This window comes from Pelecanus crispus, chromosome 3, assembly GCF_030463565.1.
Source record: "Pelecanus crispus isolate bPelCri1 chromosome 3, bPelCri1.pri, whole genome shotgun sequence".
Classification (NCBI taxonomy): Eukaryota; Metazoa; Chordata; class Aves; order Pelecaniformes; family Pelecanidae; genus Pelecanus; species Pelecanus crispus.
The window spans coordinates 107,102,735-107,120,049 of record NC_134645.1 but is presented as its reverse complement, the minus strand read 5'-3'; the positions used below and the strand labels follow the sequence as shown (position 1 = coordinate 107,120,049).

General features: G+C 38.3%; 1 protein-coding gene across 1 annotated transcript in view; it reads right to left on the bottom strand.

Annotated features, from left to right (window-relative positions):
* The window catches only part of CSMD1 (CUB and Sushi multiple domains 1), a 1,273,929-nt gene that overhangs the window by 914,515 nt on the left and 342,099 nt on the right, over nt 1-17,315 (bottom strand). The window contains exon 3 of the mRNA XM_075708500.1: nt 7,480-7,592. Coding sequence (XP_075564615.1) covers nt 7,480-7,592 — 113 coding nt within the window. The remainder of the gene's footprint in view (nt 1-7,479; nt 7,593-17,315) is intronic.

The window sequence follows — 17,315 nt, the reverse complement described above, 5'->3', positions numbered from 1 at the left end:
AAAACAGCTGTCAGTTTATAATCAGACTAATATGACAGGCAAGGCTCTTACAAAATTATTTTTCCTTTAGATACAAAATTCATTGGTTGATAGTGAGTCCTACAACATTTAATTTCAGTTTTTCTGCCAATTCAAGTGGGGATTTTTCCATCACAACAACTTTCATTATGGTGCCTTTTTTCCTAGAACTTCCAATTGGGAAGTTTCTGCCCTTGGGCAGTTTAGGAAATAACATTCCAGATTTCTGGCTGCTGGTCCTTCAAATATTGCTGAAATGCAACATTTAAGTGTTTTAATGGTGAAAGTAATATCACTTCTTTTTTTAACTGGTAAAGTGACCCACCATAATTTCTTATAACTAAGAAAACTGTGGAGCATACTTGTTTTAAATACAGTTATTTCTTCTATGCACAATCTCTTCGTATATGAAAGACTGAAAAGAGAAGGCATACAGGAATACAGTCATTACCTGCCTCTACTGACCAAATTCAATTCCGCATAAATTTAGTATTTTGAGCAAGTTTTAGATCTATTCATACACTTCAGAGGACAAGCAGACTCTTTTACCTATCTCTCCTCACAAAATAACCTTCATTTTCTTTTTCATACGTTTTCAGAATACATGTGGGCTTAAAAATATTTTTCTTTAGCTGTTAAACTCTTGACACCTAAATCATTGATATTCTAGAATCCAGAGGTCCCACAGCACTGCCAGACCTCTTCTACCCTGAGATTTTGCTGCTACACATTATGTCATATTTTGATACACCAAACATCAGCTTTATTTTTAACTGCATTATGATTTCTTTCCTGTATGTCATCATTAACAGTCATTCAGATTGTATCATTCCAAAAAGATGTTATTTTTAAGAAAATTTGCTAGAGAAAGGAAAAATGTTTTTTTCTTTTAAGGACTTCAGTTGACAAAGGAAATCAATAAACAAATTCATTCTTAGAAAGCAATTACTTCCTCTCCAAAGAGGTGCAACTACAAATCTACAAATTTCAGCCTAAAAAGATCCCATTTCAGTCTGTGCTTTCACTATTTCAAGCTTTTGGTTTACTTGGTCATGTGTATACACGCACGTACACATCACTTAAAGCCTTAACACACACCTCAATTTGAAAAGAACATACTACCAAAACAGTAAGCAAGAAGTACTTAACTAAAAATAGAAAAAGAAATATACCAGTCTATTAACAGATGTTATGGTCAATTACACCAACAGTCAGTGGTAAGATTGCTAGTTAAGACCTATAGCTGCAAGATTACAATTGCAAGAATACCAGAATTTACTATAGTATTAATGTAAGTTTTGTTTTCTTACCAAATAAATGCTAAAAAAGGCAGTTTGTGCCTTTAACATTCAAAAGAATTAAACTAGGATTAAAATTTACAGTGCTTCTTTCTCCCAGCTTCACAGTAGGGGAGGAATTAGTTATTGACTTGGGAGCAACAAACTGAATCTTTTCCAAAAATTACACAACAGAATACAGAAAGAACTGCATAGCCCTCAATATTATCATTAGATATCCATTATAATATTGGACCTCTTCAGAGCTGGATATGCTAATCCACTGAGGTTCAGGAGTCATACTCAAAGTCTTAGATCACTGGAACAGTCAAAATGGGATATTATCTAATAGATAAAACAGCACCTATGACTAAACAATAGAGATTAACTGGCAATGGTTGAAGATTTGGGAGACTACTCATCTCACACTGAATAGTAGGGGATCATGATTATGCATATGAGTTGCATAAAAGTTGGTATTTTCTTGCCAACTCAGCTTCCTACTCTCAACTTGAAATATTTCTTGCCAACTCAGCTTCAACTCTCAAATTTGCCTCAGATTATTCAGTTTGTTTTGCACATGCCCGTTCCCAGGGAATAACTACTCTTATCACTGCACCACAGTTGTTGGGAGAACTATGCAGCCATTAACTAATACAGACTCATGGATAGCAAGTAGGAAGCACTGTCAAGTGCTGACCCAGCGACAAACAGGATAGTACAGGAAAGGTAATTTGGTACTTGAGGGAAACAAACAAACAAACAAAGATACCTGTTGGAGAAGCTGAGAGAACAAGAAATGTTAGGTTGAGCCCAATCTTGACTGGGTCCACACTTGCCTGGAAACATCAGTCTCAGGAAAGTTGTCTTGGTAAACTCATGGAATTAATACAAGAGATTAATGTTTCCAAGTTGGTTGGGGAAGCGTTTCAAGTTTTTTTGCTTTGTTTAAAATACTTCAAAGTATTGAACCATAAAATAAAATTTTTAAAAAAAAAAAGAAAGAAAAACACACCAAATAACAGATACTCAGGGAAAACAGGAGCAGCAAGAGGAAAAAAAAAAAAAAAAAAAGAAAATTTCTTCAAAGACCTTACACTGTGGAAGTATATCACTACTGTCTGCTGTTGATGCTGAAAGAGATTTAAAAAGAAGCTTCAGGGAAGATGCACAAGGCAGGATGAGGTGACTGCCAGTATAAATGTTAATGCTGGGTGTGAGCAGAAAGCTTTGAGAATTCAAAGACCAAAAGAAAAAAGGAAGTATGCCCTGAGGGCAAGTAGGATAGAGGGACATGCAAGAGCTCTTCCTTTGGCAAAGAAAACCTGCTGCTGTAGAACAGAGGTCAAGGAAAGGTGCTAGCACACATCAAGTCCAATACATCTGGCTTGTTGTTTAACTACTGTCCACCAATTCTACATTACAAAATGTGGTTAGAAACAACAAAAGCAGCCACAAGAAAAAAAAAAAGATTGAGATAGCTTAAAATGAAGCAAGGTTTGTTAACCTTTGAGGGCAGTTTAACGTTTAGTTGCAGACACTAGTGTAGCAAAATATAAACTAAAGACTATGACATTTCATTTTACACTGATGACTAGCAATGTACTTTGAATTAAGCTTTTCTACTTTTACTGAATTTTCTGCACTTGGCAACTGGATTCCCAGAATGGCAGGACATACTAGTTTAGTCGAAGAAACACAATAACAGTTCTACCATGCCTTACTTAAATTAAGTATACATGTGTACAACACTTCAGATATTGCTATCATTTAAAGATCATTTTTCTGTATTTCCATCTGTATGCAAGTGTTCTGTATGGGAAGAATAATTCTGCCTTTCCAAAAAAAATTACTGAAATGATATAGCAATGCTGAATTTTTACTTCTGTTTGTAGCCCTCAAAGCACCTTTTTAAAAACAGTTTGTTAATTTCATTCTAGAAAATAGGAATTAAATTGATTTTAACAGGGAATTAAACAAAATTGCACAAGTCACAAATACTTCATTATTCTCCCCACGCACCCCCTGCAAAGCTTAAACATGTTTTTCATGATGTAAAGCACTGTCAATTAAAAAAAAAAACCAAACCCACCACACATTACAGAAACAGAATCTATCCCTCAACTCCCTAATCCCATTGCTTAAAAGTTAGATTTAATTATTACCTAACAGTGATGATGGTCAATAAATCATTTAGCAGATTAAACAAGTTGACAAATTTTATAAACTGAACTTACTACTTCTGAAATTTATAGTTCTTCTTACTGATATAATCATGTGTTTGAAAATCCCATAGGTAATTTTATTTCCAGAGAATAAGAATAATTCAAGCTTCCATCTGTACCAAAAGTTTAGAGTGCTGATGTGATCTCTGAGGAAAATGGAAGCATTATCAGTTAAAATACTAGAGATTCTCAGAAATGGCTACATAAATCTGGTGAAGTAATGAGACAGTAAAGAAACCTACATTTCAGCCTGAGAAGTCGGCAACTGCCCAACTACATCAGTGTCCTGTTAAAACTAGATAGCTCTCGCTGGTCTACTGTGACAAAATCAGATTTAGTTAAATATTAATATTCACGTGGTCTATGGGTGACAGCAGGCTAAGTCAGATAGGTTCAAATAATCTTCAAAATAATCTTCAAGGTCTTAGAGCACCAGAATGTCATTTCACTAGCTTCATTGTTAACCTATTTAATTATTATAAAAACACAGAGGATCTGATTATATCATTGCTGAACAGGAAGTGAGGTCATAAATCAAGAATATACTCAATAAAATGCATAGATCAGAATCTTAGCCCAGGGAATGGGATGTAGTGTTCTCTGCTGGGGATACTGGTGTCGGTGTAGCTTCAAAGGCTGTTCAGTAGGTCTTGAAGTGGTTCATATGCCTTCTTCCCTCCTTCAGTGCCTTAGTCTCATTCACCAGGGAGTTTAAGTTATAAAGAGCACCCTGCAGAGAGTAATGGTGAAACCTCCCAACAACATCCTCTCTGCTCTGCAAAGCAGCAGCTCAACACAGCAGAGAATCTACCCCAGTATTAAGTCTTTTGAGAGAGAAGAGTCATTGTTGTCAAAACACTAGTTTTCCCCCACATGATCATATTTAAAATACTGATTTTCAATATCAGAGCTAATTTTGAAGACACTATTCAATCTTTTTTTAATTGCATGAAGGTAACAATTCTAATTAAATGAAATTTTCCTATTCAGAAGAAACAGTGGCCTGTCACAAGAACTTAAAAAAAAAAACACACCAAAAAAAACCCTAATATTAGTTTTGCAGCCTCCTAGAATATGGAAAGTTCATCTAAATTAGTTCCTTCATTAGTCCTAATATTTTAATTTTTCAGACCTACTTCATCTGCTACTGTGAGACAAGTGGTGCAATTCCAGAACAATTCCTTTGCATGCCTTTGCATAGCGGTGCAAAGCTTTTTTTTTGTTTGTTTTTCCCCTCCTCCCAGTCTATTAGAATTCCTTAACTTTTGAATGTTGTGGACTTTCCTACTTCTATATAAAAATTTCTGTTACAGAATCACTCCCCCAGGTACCATTAAGAAAATCCAGATTTTTTTTTTTTTTAAACATACTGTCCTTGTCAGCTGACACACAGTTAAAACTTCTCTCCAATCAAGATGTTTAAAACAGCATTTCTCACACTGTGCATTATGACCCCATAGTGTCCCAAACCCTTAGATGGCAGCAGTCATTAGCACTTCAATCCTCCCTGTGCTTCCAGCTGAACAGTAATTCACTTACTCCAGAGAAGAATGAAAGAGCTGGCTAAAACCAGGGATAACTAGATATTTTTAGTAAAAGCAAACTAGCTTAGGGATGAGTAGCCAGCAGAGTGGTTATAAAGACTTCCAGTGACTGGGAACACTGGTCTGTACTCCCCTGTCCCAGAAGAACTGGTCACCTGCCTACTCACAAAATTACATACAGCGTAGGAGCCAGAAGGGGTCACTATTTAAAACAAGTAATTTAGGGATAGTTACAGGAGTTCTTAAACTATGGGGTTTCAGTAATGCATCTGGGCATTGCAGCAGAAATCACCACAAGCCTTCAAAAAAAAACGCCTAACCCCTACCTGCTACAAATCCTTCCAGAATCATCGGTTCCCACTGCCTGTCTGTGCACTCAGGCGCTGTCACTTGAGCGACATTCACCATTTCTTCTGGAGCTGGATGTGGTATTTTGAAGTCAATTTAAGGCTCGTGGACAATGCTAGGTTTACAGCACTAAATCTGAAAGGGGGCAGTGTTGTTTAACCAGAGACGGGTGCTATCTGTCAATGTTAATTACAGCTCTTCCTGCTGGGGTTTTTACAAGAAAGTAGGCCAGCAGGAAGTGTCATTATATTACAGCCTGTGGCTCTGTGCATGTGTTCCTAAGTCGACAGTCAAGAGATGTCCTTCAGCATTCTTCAGTGTCTTTTTCCATATGAAAAACAAATTGCTCAGATTGCATAAAAGGATGTAATGTGCTATCGTATGAATCTGCTAGAACAGAAAGATACAGGTATCTGGAAAGCAACTTCCTATTGAGGTAATGAAAACAGTTCCTGCTGTGTTCATGGTGTCTGATACTCCTTTTTGACTTAGCTAACAAAACTTATAAAGACTGTTAAAATGAAACCTTCCTAGCCTTTCCTCACAACCCTCATGTCAGTTTAAAAAAAAGAAAAAAAAAAGACTAATCACCAGACTTCACAAGTGATAAGGCTTTGTGGGGGACAAAGAAAGGGAGGAATAGCTACCAAGGAAAAACATGCTGCTGATCTACCCATCCCAATAAGAAAAAGCTCAAACCAAAAATGTTTTAGTTACTCACGACACTTCCTACAACTCTGTCTTTTTACACCTAGGTAACGCCCTCAATGAGGATATTGATTTCAAAAGATACTTCAAAGAACACTGTAATTTCAAAACATTAATGAAATATGAAACAAAGATATGCATCAGTATGGAGCACAGTTAGGTATTGTCAAGAAAGGGGGGGTAAAGTTTCAAGGGACTTTGAATAGTTCTAGGAGAAACGTAATAAAAAATTTATCAAACATTTGAAGATACATTGCTCACAAATTTAGAAAAAGTCAAAGTAACTTAGAGATCACAGGTAATGGATTTACGCACTTGCAAATGCTAGTCCTAGTGAATAGCTACAATCAAACCATACTACTTTCTAGATTCAAAGTTCCTACATCAACCCCATTGATAAAAATATTTCACTTTTAATTCTATCACTTAACTGTGTACACAGCTTTTCCAGAATAAACACTTTCAACAATGGATTATACCTATGAAACAACAGAAAAAATGGCTTTGCATTTGAGAAGTAATCTGAAACTGAGCTTTCTGCAACTTCTAGTACTCAGAATTCTGCATTTTCCATGAATAAAAAAAAAGTAGAAAAAAAAAGCCACCACACACACAGTTTGAAAGCAATCCTCAAGTTACACTCAAAACACCCTCCTTATCCAACAATGCTAAACAACTGGCTTAATACCACTGCATCTGGTAATTTTCCCAAACAAAGGTTGCAGATCTCATAAAGCCTTTAGTACAACACCAAGTATTAAGAAAATAGTATCAGTCCAGTTTTATGAGCCTAATTCTTGGTAGACACTAGAAGGCATGAAATGCATGGCCTTATTTTTTTCCCACAACTGTGCAGTCATCATTGTAGTCTAACATCTTCCATGGAAACAGTTTTCAACTGCGCTTTTTTTTTAAATTTATATATACATATATTTTTGTTGGTGGTGGTTTAGTTTTCCACAAGAAGATTAGTGATTGATTTTCAAGACCAGTCAGTATCCATAACTCCTCTAATTTTTATCATTATACCCCTTAAGTTAGACATTGCCTAAAGAAGCTGTCAAAAGAAATAATAAGAAAACCATTTAAATGTAAGCATTTCTGAATCCAGCTTTGGAAGCCTGACAAATTCAATCAAAGATTCCAGCAGAAATTAAAGTATTAGTTTAAATTAAATTTCAAAATTAAGACTATGGCCATGATGTAGTAACATTGTAGTATGCTAGAAAAAAAAAGTTTATGTAATATACACCAATGTTTCAACCCCCCCCCAAAAAAATTCAAACATCATGTTTCAACATCAAAACCTTGTATCAAGTAGAATAAACACCTTGTAGGTCTTTAGAGTAGAGATCTTACCTTCATAGATAGCTTTGAAGCCTTGAGCACTGACAGCAAAATCTGTGGTGAAACAGAGGGTGAGGATAGATCCCGTGCTCACAATAGATGATGGAAGCTGAAATCCAGATAACCTGTGAAACAAAAAGGCACAAGTTATTGTAATCTTTAAAATAAAGACAGTAAAGCACATCAGTAGGTGTGATGAGCATTATGATGAGCATCACATTTCTACATCCACACAGACACATAAATTTAGGACACGTAAAAGTAGATATCCAGGCCTTAACTGACACAGATACACCTAGCGCAATTTGAGATAGCGTGGACTATCCTGTCCATCCTCCTGCTGCTGCTTCAGAAAAAACATTGACCTCAAGTGTTCAATGTCATATACATCAACTAACCAGAAAACAAACAAAAAACCCCACACCCTTCCATTTTACAGCTTCAGAAAAATTACCTTACATTTCTCTTCTTACTTGCAGTCTTACCTTTACATAAAACACAGATTTTTCAATAAACTATAATTACATTTCAATACTGTTTCTAAGATTATTTCCCCAAATAAATGTTTTGATTCGTTTTAAGGATAAAACAGATCGAAAAAAAAATGTTTACATCCTTTAATGAAACATTGCTAAAGACAATTCGTTAGACCTGGCTGATACTAATGAGATGTTGGTTTCTTTAATAATTTAGAATAATTCTGCATAAGACAGACATAAGACACCATTACTGTCCTAAAACCCCCAAACTATACTGTCAGCTTACATGACTAGCTAATTTCTGTATTTTGCAATAGGTGTATGTGATCCACTGGGTACACTACAACACACCAGAAAGCCACCTGTTGTTCAAATTTCACCCTGAAAGAGTTTCTTGAATTCAGACACTGGAACAGCTCATTAAAAAATAAAAAAAAAACAAACCACACAACAACAAAACCCAAACCCACCATCCCACGAAAAATACTTTGATATATTTTTAATCTGGATTGTTAAGACAATCCATGCCTTTAAAAAAGCCTTCCTTTTGAAATTTATTGTACAATGATTCTATAGTTCATTAATTGGCATCTGAAACTGGAGAAGATAAATAACTAAACACACTAGTACAGCAGTATCACTGAACTAGAAGTTCTTTTCAAAATCAGGCTTTTTTAAGAACACTCTCATATATAAAAACATAAGAGGAACCTCCATGCTTGACTGACACCAGTCAGGCGGTTCCCCATCCCTTTCCAATTTTGAACTTTGCAAAAAAAATACTCAGATGAGTCAGAGATCAAAGCAAGGAGATGTTTAAATACAGATGAAGGCATACAGTCAGCAAAAAGCTTTCTGCAATTTCTTCCTTTCTTTTTAAACATCTTTGTCTCCCATGTGCTAATTAGCTGTTTGCTCTAATCTTTTCACCTTCTGTGTACTTGTCAACGCATTACTCCTATTCCTTTCCACCTCATTTACTCCAATTCCAGAAATAACCAGGTTGATATTTTTTTTTTCCCCCCTCAATCCTCAAACTGCAGAACTACCATGAGGCCTGCCATATCTCATGTTGAGACTTTTGTACCTCCTCTTACCATCACTAGATGTTGCACATTTTAGGGAAACACACCTGTTGTTCTATTTAATAAATTAGAGTGGTTATCACTACTGCCCTATATCTGGAGTGTACTGTAAGATAGTTGATTATTAATTTAGGATATGTATTTTCTGATCTTACACGTCTCTTCCTTCTTTGAGAAGGGACTCAAAGAGTTCTGGTTTAAGAGGGTTTGGGTTTTTTTGGGTTTGTTGGTTTTTTTTTTTTGGTTACAATATTTCCTGGACCTAACAATTTTTGCTGAAATATAGCAAATGAGCATACATTGTAGGGGAAGCAAGGAAAATCAGGTTGAAACACGCAGAAAGATAGAAGCAGCTAGCATGAACACTTTACACTACATAGGAGGCAAAAAAAACCCAAACAAGAAAATAAAGACAACTAAAAAAAACCCCACAACCAAACCCCACAAAACACAATAAAAAGACAAAAAAAAGTTGTATCAATGCAGAACTATACGGCTTTAGCTACCTCATTCCTGACGAATGTTTGCTCCACTCAGCATGGATTTGGTTCATATAAATGAACTCATCTGAGCAGTGATTGGACATCCTGAGCTCTTGTTATGATTTCTAGACCTACCTGCTTTGATTCTGTTATGATAATAAGTATCACTCCTACAATATGGATTCTTTCTCTGCTCAATGAATAAAACTGTTTCAATAGTATCCCCCCTAGAAATACTAGAAGGTCATTCTTTAGGTTAACTGACACTGCAATTCAGATTAAAGGAAGGCAAATATATTCTTTTACATTTTAAATCAGTGCACTTAAAGGTTTTACAGACATAGGAAAAGGTAAAGTATATGGTAAACTTCAAGGAATTAATACATCAACTTGATATCTATTTGTTCAAGTTCTTTATATTACAGTAGTCTTAAAAATTATAAAAAAGTCTTGAATAGAAGAAATCTGCCAGTCATTCCACAGACTACCTGGGTGCCTCTACAGTAGTCTTGTTGTCTGAAATACCTCCGAAAACATCTTTTCATAGTATTCTAATAAATTCTCTGAGATCAAATGCCATGAAATTGAGTGCAAACAAAAACTAGACAGCAGATGAAAATCTAGAGTGTTATTCTTCAAAGACATTTCCAGAATTAAAACACCACTAGCCTACCAAGTCATTTCCCCCTCCTTTACTAACGTTTTCACTAGGTAGTTATAGCTCATGAATCATAATGTGTTTTGCACATTCATTTCATCATGCAGAAAAATCACACAGCTTTACATGTTGCTTTACTTTGGAAATGTATCTTGGCAATTAATGTGTAGGCCTTTAAATAGTTCCCTTTCTGGTTACAGTAGACAGACAAGTGTGTGTGCTAAGAAAAGCAGAATTATTTCAAGTCCCTCTGCTAATAAAACTGTCATTTGATAAACTTGCACTACTTTATACTGAGCATATGGCAATACTTCAAGCTTAAAATATTGCTACTTCCTTAACTTTCAGTAGCATGAATCTGCACAAAATGCACACACTAAAATAGTTTTTAACCACAGATGGACTACATTTGTCTTGTTTATAAAGAAGAAACAGAACCTGTAATAGAAAACACAGTGATAAACCAGTACTGAGTTTAGCCTCTGTTTGAGGGAGAAAAACCCACCACATTTCATAGATCATGATGTTCAGCCATATCTAGTGATAAGGTCTATAAACATACAATTTTTTTCAACAGCATAGCAATAGTATACCTAGCAGGTCCAGCTGGCTCTGCTCAGAACTTCTCCACCTTCTACTTGTGAGGGCAGATTTTGGGACTCCCTGGTACTAAACAGTGCAGCAAGTCCTCTGTTGGGGGTGGCAATATGGTTAGGGGTCTGTGGCAGATGATGTCCAAGAAGAGACTGAAGGAAGGGATTTGCTGAGCCCTTAAAAGACGACAACTAAGGGGTGAACCTGACTGCTGCCTGCCTTCACCTACCTATTGGAGCAGTATAGAAAAAGACAAGGTCAGGTTCTTTTTGGAAGTGCATAAAGGATGGGAAGCAACAGGCAAGGTGCAACAAGAGGAATTTCAGTTTTGTATTAGAAAAAAAACGCACCACGATAGTGGTCAAATATTGGACTAGCTCCCAGAGACAATCTGGTATCTCCATCCTTGGAGATATTGGTAACTTGACAGGACCCTGAACAGCACAGTCTATCTTCAGACTTGGCTTTAATGTCAGCAGGAGGTAAGATCAGATAACCTAGTGTCTCGTCAGCCAAGATACTCAATGAATCTGTGGCCCATAAGGAAGGCATGGGCACAGTCCCCATCACAAACAGCTGCTGCAAGAGAAACAAGAACACTCAGCAGTTTCTGAAGAAATGCAGAAGTACAGTCAGATCAGCCTAAGAAGTTTTAGGTTATTTGTGTAAGTTTATTAGGGATTGAATCTTTGCTGAGTGTAGTTATGAAATTTTAGCAAGCCCCAGCTACTCATGTAGAAACTGACAGGCCTTCAAGCATGGTTACAGCTGAACTGATCTTTGCAGGTATTTCAAAGACATCTTTGACACAAAACCAGCTCCACTTCTCTCCAATGAAAACTATTACATTCTTGTTCCCAGAGTCACTAGATCTTTTGGGTTTTTATTTAAATAGAAGTTTTGCACTGCCCTCATGTTTGAAATTGTCAGATGAAGCTTTCCAGAATAGCTCTATCAGAAACAGCTATCCAGCATGAAAAGTCTCATATGATCAGACCGCTTTAACAAGAGTACATACTGATTTCACAATTGCCAAAAACTAATGCGCAGTTCCAAAGGAAAACTAGAAGCATTTTTGTCATTTTATTTGCTAGCTTATTTGTTCCTACAGCTGCCTACAGTACAAAGTGACATGTTCAGGTTACCACATGTGACAGAAATTTTGTCAAGGCTTAACAAATTTCCCTGGGAAATTTCAAAGCCAAAAAAAAATTTAGAGGGAGGAGAGACCCTGCACCGATAAGGACTGATTCTTTTTTCAAATTAAGCCAATGAAATTTATGAAGCCACATTACTATAATTAGAAAGGGAATTGGATCTGTTAAAACATTTTTAGAATTGTGCCTGACATACACACACACATATATATATGAGCTCTGCTCATACATCTGTACAGCTTGTTCCCAGAAATATTCTCAGAGGAAGTAACTAGAATCCATTTGGATAAGACAAAACATTCTTGCCTGAAATTAGCTATGTCTCTTGCAAAAGTTATTAGCCAAAAGGATCAATGTTATTAACGACAAGGTGAAGTGTAAGTCTAGGTTTCAACGAATTATCCCCAAAGCAATTTTAGGCAAACCATAGATAAATGACAAAATCTGAGGAAAAAGCCTACTTTTTCTCCCATTTTACCATAAAATGACATAGGTCACTAACTGCCATACAAAATACCAAAGAACTGTATGCCATCAGCATCATATCCTTTCAGGTTTTACATACTATTGTTAAAATTGTCATTTGATGCAGAGGAGATCCATAAGCTCATTCTGCGTCAAAAGCACCGTTCCACATGAAAACACAAAGTTATTGGCAGGTGCTACCTCAAAGATTGTGCTGATCAACTGCAGATCAGAAAGTGAGGCGAGTCCAAGTCTCTGAAGGACTATAGCTTTAGGCTATCTATTGTAGTTCTCCAGAAATACCTCACTGCATCACAGAAATCCACTACTAAGTACAACACACCAAAAATGTTCAAAAGGTGGTATCTCATATTTGGCTTAACTGGAAATTATCCTAGAACTATACTGTCAATGAAAAGCAGGAAACCCCCCTCCGTGTTTTAGGCATCCAACATCACCAATAGTCAATAATATGTACCTGCTATCAGGAATCTGAAGAAGAAGCAATCACGATACGATTCTATGGATTCCTGGCATTTATTCCTGATTTTATTAATGCCTTTGTGGTGCGTTGACTTTGGCCAGCTGCCGGACCCCCACCCAGCCACTCTCTCACTGACCCTCTTCAACAGGACAGGGGGGAGAAAAAGCAATGGAAATTTTCCTGGGTCGGTATAAAGACAAGGAGATTACTTACCAGTTATAGTCATGGGCAAAGCAGACTTCACTTAGGGAAAATTAATTTAATTTATTACCGATTAAAATATGTTTGGATAGTGAGAAACAAAGACCAATTAAATCAAAAATCTTCCCAGGCTCAGCTTCTTCCTTCCTGACTCCTCTACCTCCCCCCTCAGGCGGTGCAGGGGGATGGGGAATGGGGGCTGGGGTCAGTCCATATCAGCTCTTCTCTGCTGCTCCTTCCTCCTCACACTTTTACCCTGCTCCAGGGTGGGCTCTCCACAGGCTGTGGTTTCTTCAGGAAACATCCACCTGCTCCACCATGGCCTCTTCCCCGGGCTGTGGTTTCTTCGGGAAACATCCACCTGCTCCACCATGGCCTCTTCCCCGGGCCGCAGGGGAATCTCTGTTCTGGCACCTGCAGCACCTCCTCCCCCTCCTTCTTCTCTCACCTGGGTGCCCACAGAGCTGTTTCTCTCACTTTTTGTGCCCTCCTCCTCTCTGTGGTGTTTTCCTCTCCTTTCTTGCATACGTTTCCCCACCAAGTGCCACCGCGGTGGCTGCGGGGCTCAGCCGTGCCCTGCGCTGGGTGGGTTGGAGCCGGCTGGAACCGGCTGGAACCGGCTGTGTCCGGCACGGGGCAGCCCCGGCCTCCCCTCACAGCGGCCGCCCCGCAGCCCCCAGGGGCACCCGCACCTGGCACAGCCTTGATGATACGAGCAGAGAATACTACAAAAGCATCATCTGTTCAAGTGCACCTCCATTTTAGGTATTAAAAAGTCAAATCTTTAACATGTAATCTTAGTAATTAATAATTTGAATCAGCTTAAAGTACCTGAACATATCTGGACAGAAGAAAAGCTACTGCAGTAGAATCATAGAATCATTTAGGTTGGAAAAGAGCTTTAAGATCATCCAGTCCAACCATTAACCTACACTACCAAGTCCACACTAAACCAATCAAGGGTAGACTAGACTAAACCATGTCCCCAAGTGCCACATCTACCCGTTTTTTGAACACTTCCAGGGATGGTGACTCCACCACCTCTCTGGGCAGCCTGTTCCAATGCTTGACTACCCTTTCCGTGATTTACAAGAATGAGGTAACTCCAGTTATTCCACAGAAAACAGCAGCAATGCTATGACAACAAATGCGATTACAGGCTACGTATCCATAAAGTGACCTTTTATGAAGCCACAAGAGCTCTGAAGTTCCCTTGTACAAATGAAGGGGCGACTGAGAGGTGCTATTTTAAAGCTCCGCCAGGTGAAAAAAAGAACAAAAAATTAACACTCATCCTCCTGGTTTTGAATCTGTAAGACTGAATAGGTGCATCTCTAGCCAAAGGCAACAGTTATAACAGGCTATCTTTCTAAACAGTTGGTACCAGCCAACTGGAAGTATCTCGAAGAACACCACAGTTAAGAACAAAGCAGTCCTAGTTGTATATGAGCACACGCAGTACTTCAGTCATGTAATTGAACTCAATGCTGAAATGCTGTACATGGAGAGGACTTCAGAGTTGGAAGCTGACAGTGAGCAAACACAGTTACAACTGGTCAGAAAAACTTTTATATATGTATATTTAATATTTTTTTCTTTTCCTACAGACCAATTCTTTAAAAATAAAGCTCTCAAACTTTTTTTATAAGCTTAACAGAGGAGTTGCAAGGGTTTAAAGTTTCTCATATAAATAAATTTTAGTTCAAACCAGAGACAGATAATTCAGAACAATCCAATAAGTATTTGTTTGTATAATTAGAAAATATGCACATAAAGGCAGCCTCAAGACTCAAATATTTCCATAGGACTGGTTTCTAGCCTATGATTGATTGGGTATTCCCCACCCCCCAAGACTTATTTCAGAGATAGAATTGCGTATCACATAGTAAAGATATACTTTTTAATGTTAATAAGTAGCAAGTTTTATGGTGAAATTTCACATAGCAAAATAAGAATGTTATATAACTCTTCTCATGCAAGTTTTTTTGTCATGCAAACAGTAGCTACCAATAAGGTATAATCATAAAAAAACAAATGCAAAGTGATTTTTGCAGTATTATTTCCCAAATCTTGGAGGATTTTCATCTCCCCTGTCCACTACCATAAGCTGCTGTTCTGGAGCAAAGCTCATGCTTGCAAATGCCAGAGATAATAAAAAAAAAATAATAAAAGAAAGCTGGCCACAGCCACCCCATGGGTCATGCTCTTGCAGGCTTATCTGCCTCATTATACAATCTGCAGGAGCCAGAAGAGCACACTCTCAAAATTTATATAGGGATTTCCTCTGTTTTGTTCATCATTATAAGATTCCATCCCTGGGGGCCAACTCCTATCTGTACTGGCTATCAGCAACGAGAAGAGTTACCCACAAGTTAAGACACCTAATGGTACATAAAGCCAGGAGACCAGCGTAACCATTCCAGCAAACCAGGCTGCTACCTGCCAGCTGTGAAACCACAGAAGGCTTATCTTAGTAATTTACATCCATTCTCTTGCCAAGAGGAAGCAAAGATTTAAAACCTGACTCAGATACCATCTCATCCATAAAGGAATGAGGAGCTACTATAAGATTAGTACAAGATCCATAATTTATAACTGATTTTGTATCACAGAAGATAGGCTAAATATATATATTTAATCCCTCTACCCCCAGCCTCAATTTTTTTCTTTAAGTCACATAAAAAGGGAAGGCATACAAAACACATTGTTCAAGGTCAAGTTTTTAATTCAGAGGCTCTAATTTGGTGGCTTTTCTCAAGCTTAAGGTAACATTGACTGTTCCCTTAAAAAACCGTACAAGAAACACTGCAATGGACAGAGCCCCAGCTCAGAGAGCACACCAGTCCTCCGCACAGGAATTACCCTTTGCTTCCCACCTCTCCAGCATAAAGAAAACCCGCAGCAACATCTCCTCACATTGATGAGTGTTATTCAGCTTTTCCTAAGAAGAAAAATCATCATGAATTAAAACCCCTTAGCTCTCATATTTCTTACTCTAGCAGTGCCAAGCCTTCCTCAGTGCTGCCTTCTCCACGTTCAGGCTCCTCCATCTTCAGCTTCTCTCAGGCTACAGACTCACCTCACCACACCACCCCAACACTGTTCTTCCAGTCCTCCACTTTCTATTTCCCTAGAAAACTAACTTCAGAGCCCTCTCATTAGACGGCCACGAGACTTCCTCCACCAGCTGTCCCCCAGAGCTCACCACACCCCAGGAAACTCCTACAAACCCCTCAGCTGTTTCCCCATTCTGTATTTGTTTAATTACTTTCAGGTGCTCCTCCATCCTGCTAACCAGAGGCAGATGTGGTGTGTGCACCTCATTGGAGGGGCACTACTACTAGCAGTATACAAAATGATCATATTTCTTCTGCAATTTAAGATTTATAATCTCAAATTAATAATCAATTCTGAATAGACAAGAAATAAGGGGTTTTTTTTAATTCAAGCCTTTCATATAGCTAAATACATGTACATTTTTTCCATAGTATGGTCATGTAAAAACTTCCTGATGTTTCCTGTGACTTTAGCTTAACTAGGGATTAATTGCAGGAATTATAAAATTAATATTTTGCTAGTCAGGGAAGGATGGAAGCAATCAAAGAAAACCGTTCCCTCAGTAAACTCCAGAAGGTCCCCTATAACTGAAACTCACTGAGTTCAGTCACTAAGCGGAAAGAAGCTGCAAGCTTAACGATCTTGACGTATTTAGCCTTCAGAAAAAGCAGCTGGTTTCTCTAGCTGCCACCAAACAGCCATGGTAGTAAGTCTCACATCTGCTGCAGGAAACCCTGATGCTGCGAAGTAGTAGCCTGCAACTGCAGTTACCAGATGTCAGTAAAGGAGCGGGAAAACATGAGACGAGTTGGCCAACGCCAAACCAATATGCAGCCATGAAGAGGACTGAAACGGAGGCAGGTCCAGAAAAGTGGTGGGGCTGAGGGCTTCCCGAGGGGCTGCAGCTGCTGGCAAAAGCCTGGCAGGTCTGGGCAGCCAGGAGGTTCCGGCGGCTCCAGCACAGCGGGATGGCACAGCAGCTCTGAAAGAGGGCAGCTCCCAAAGTGCTCACTGCCAGTGGATGGGTCTGGTGGGGCTTGTTACTTATTTAACCCATGCTGCAAAGAAAAGGGCTTGTATAACGGGGAATCACAGTACTTCCTACAGTCCTAGGCTCCAACGTAGCACAAGCTCCAGAAGAAAAAAGCCAGTTTATCTCTGAAATGCGTGGCAGTCACTAAGACTG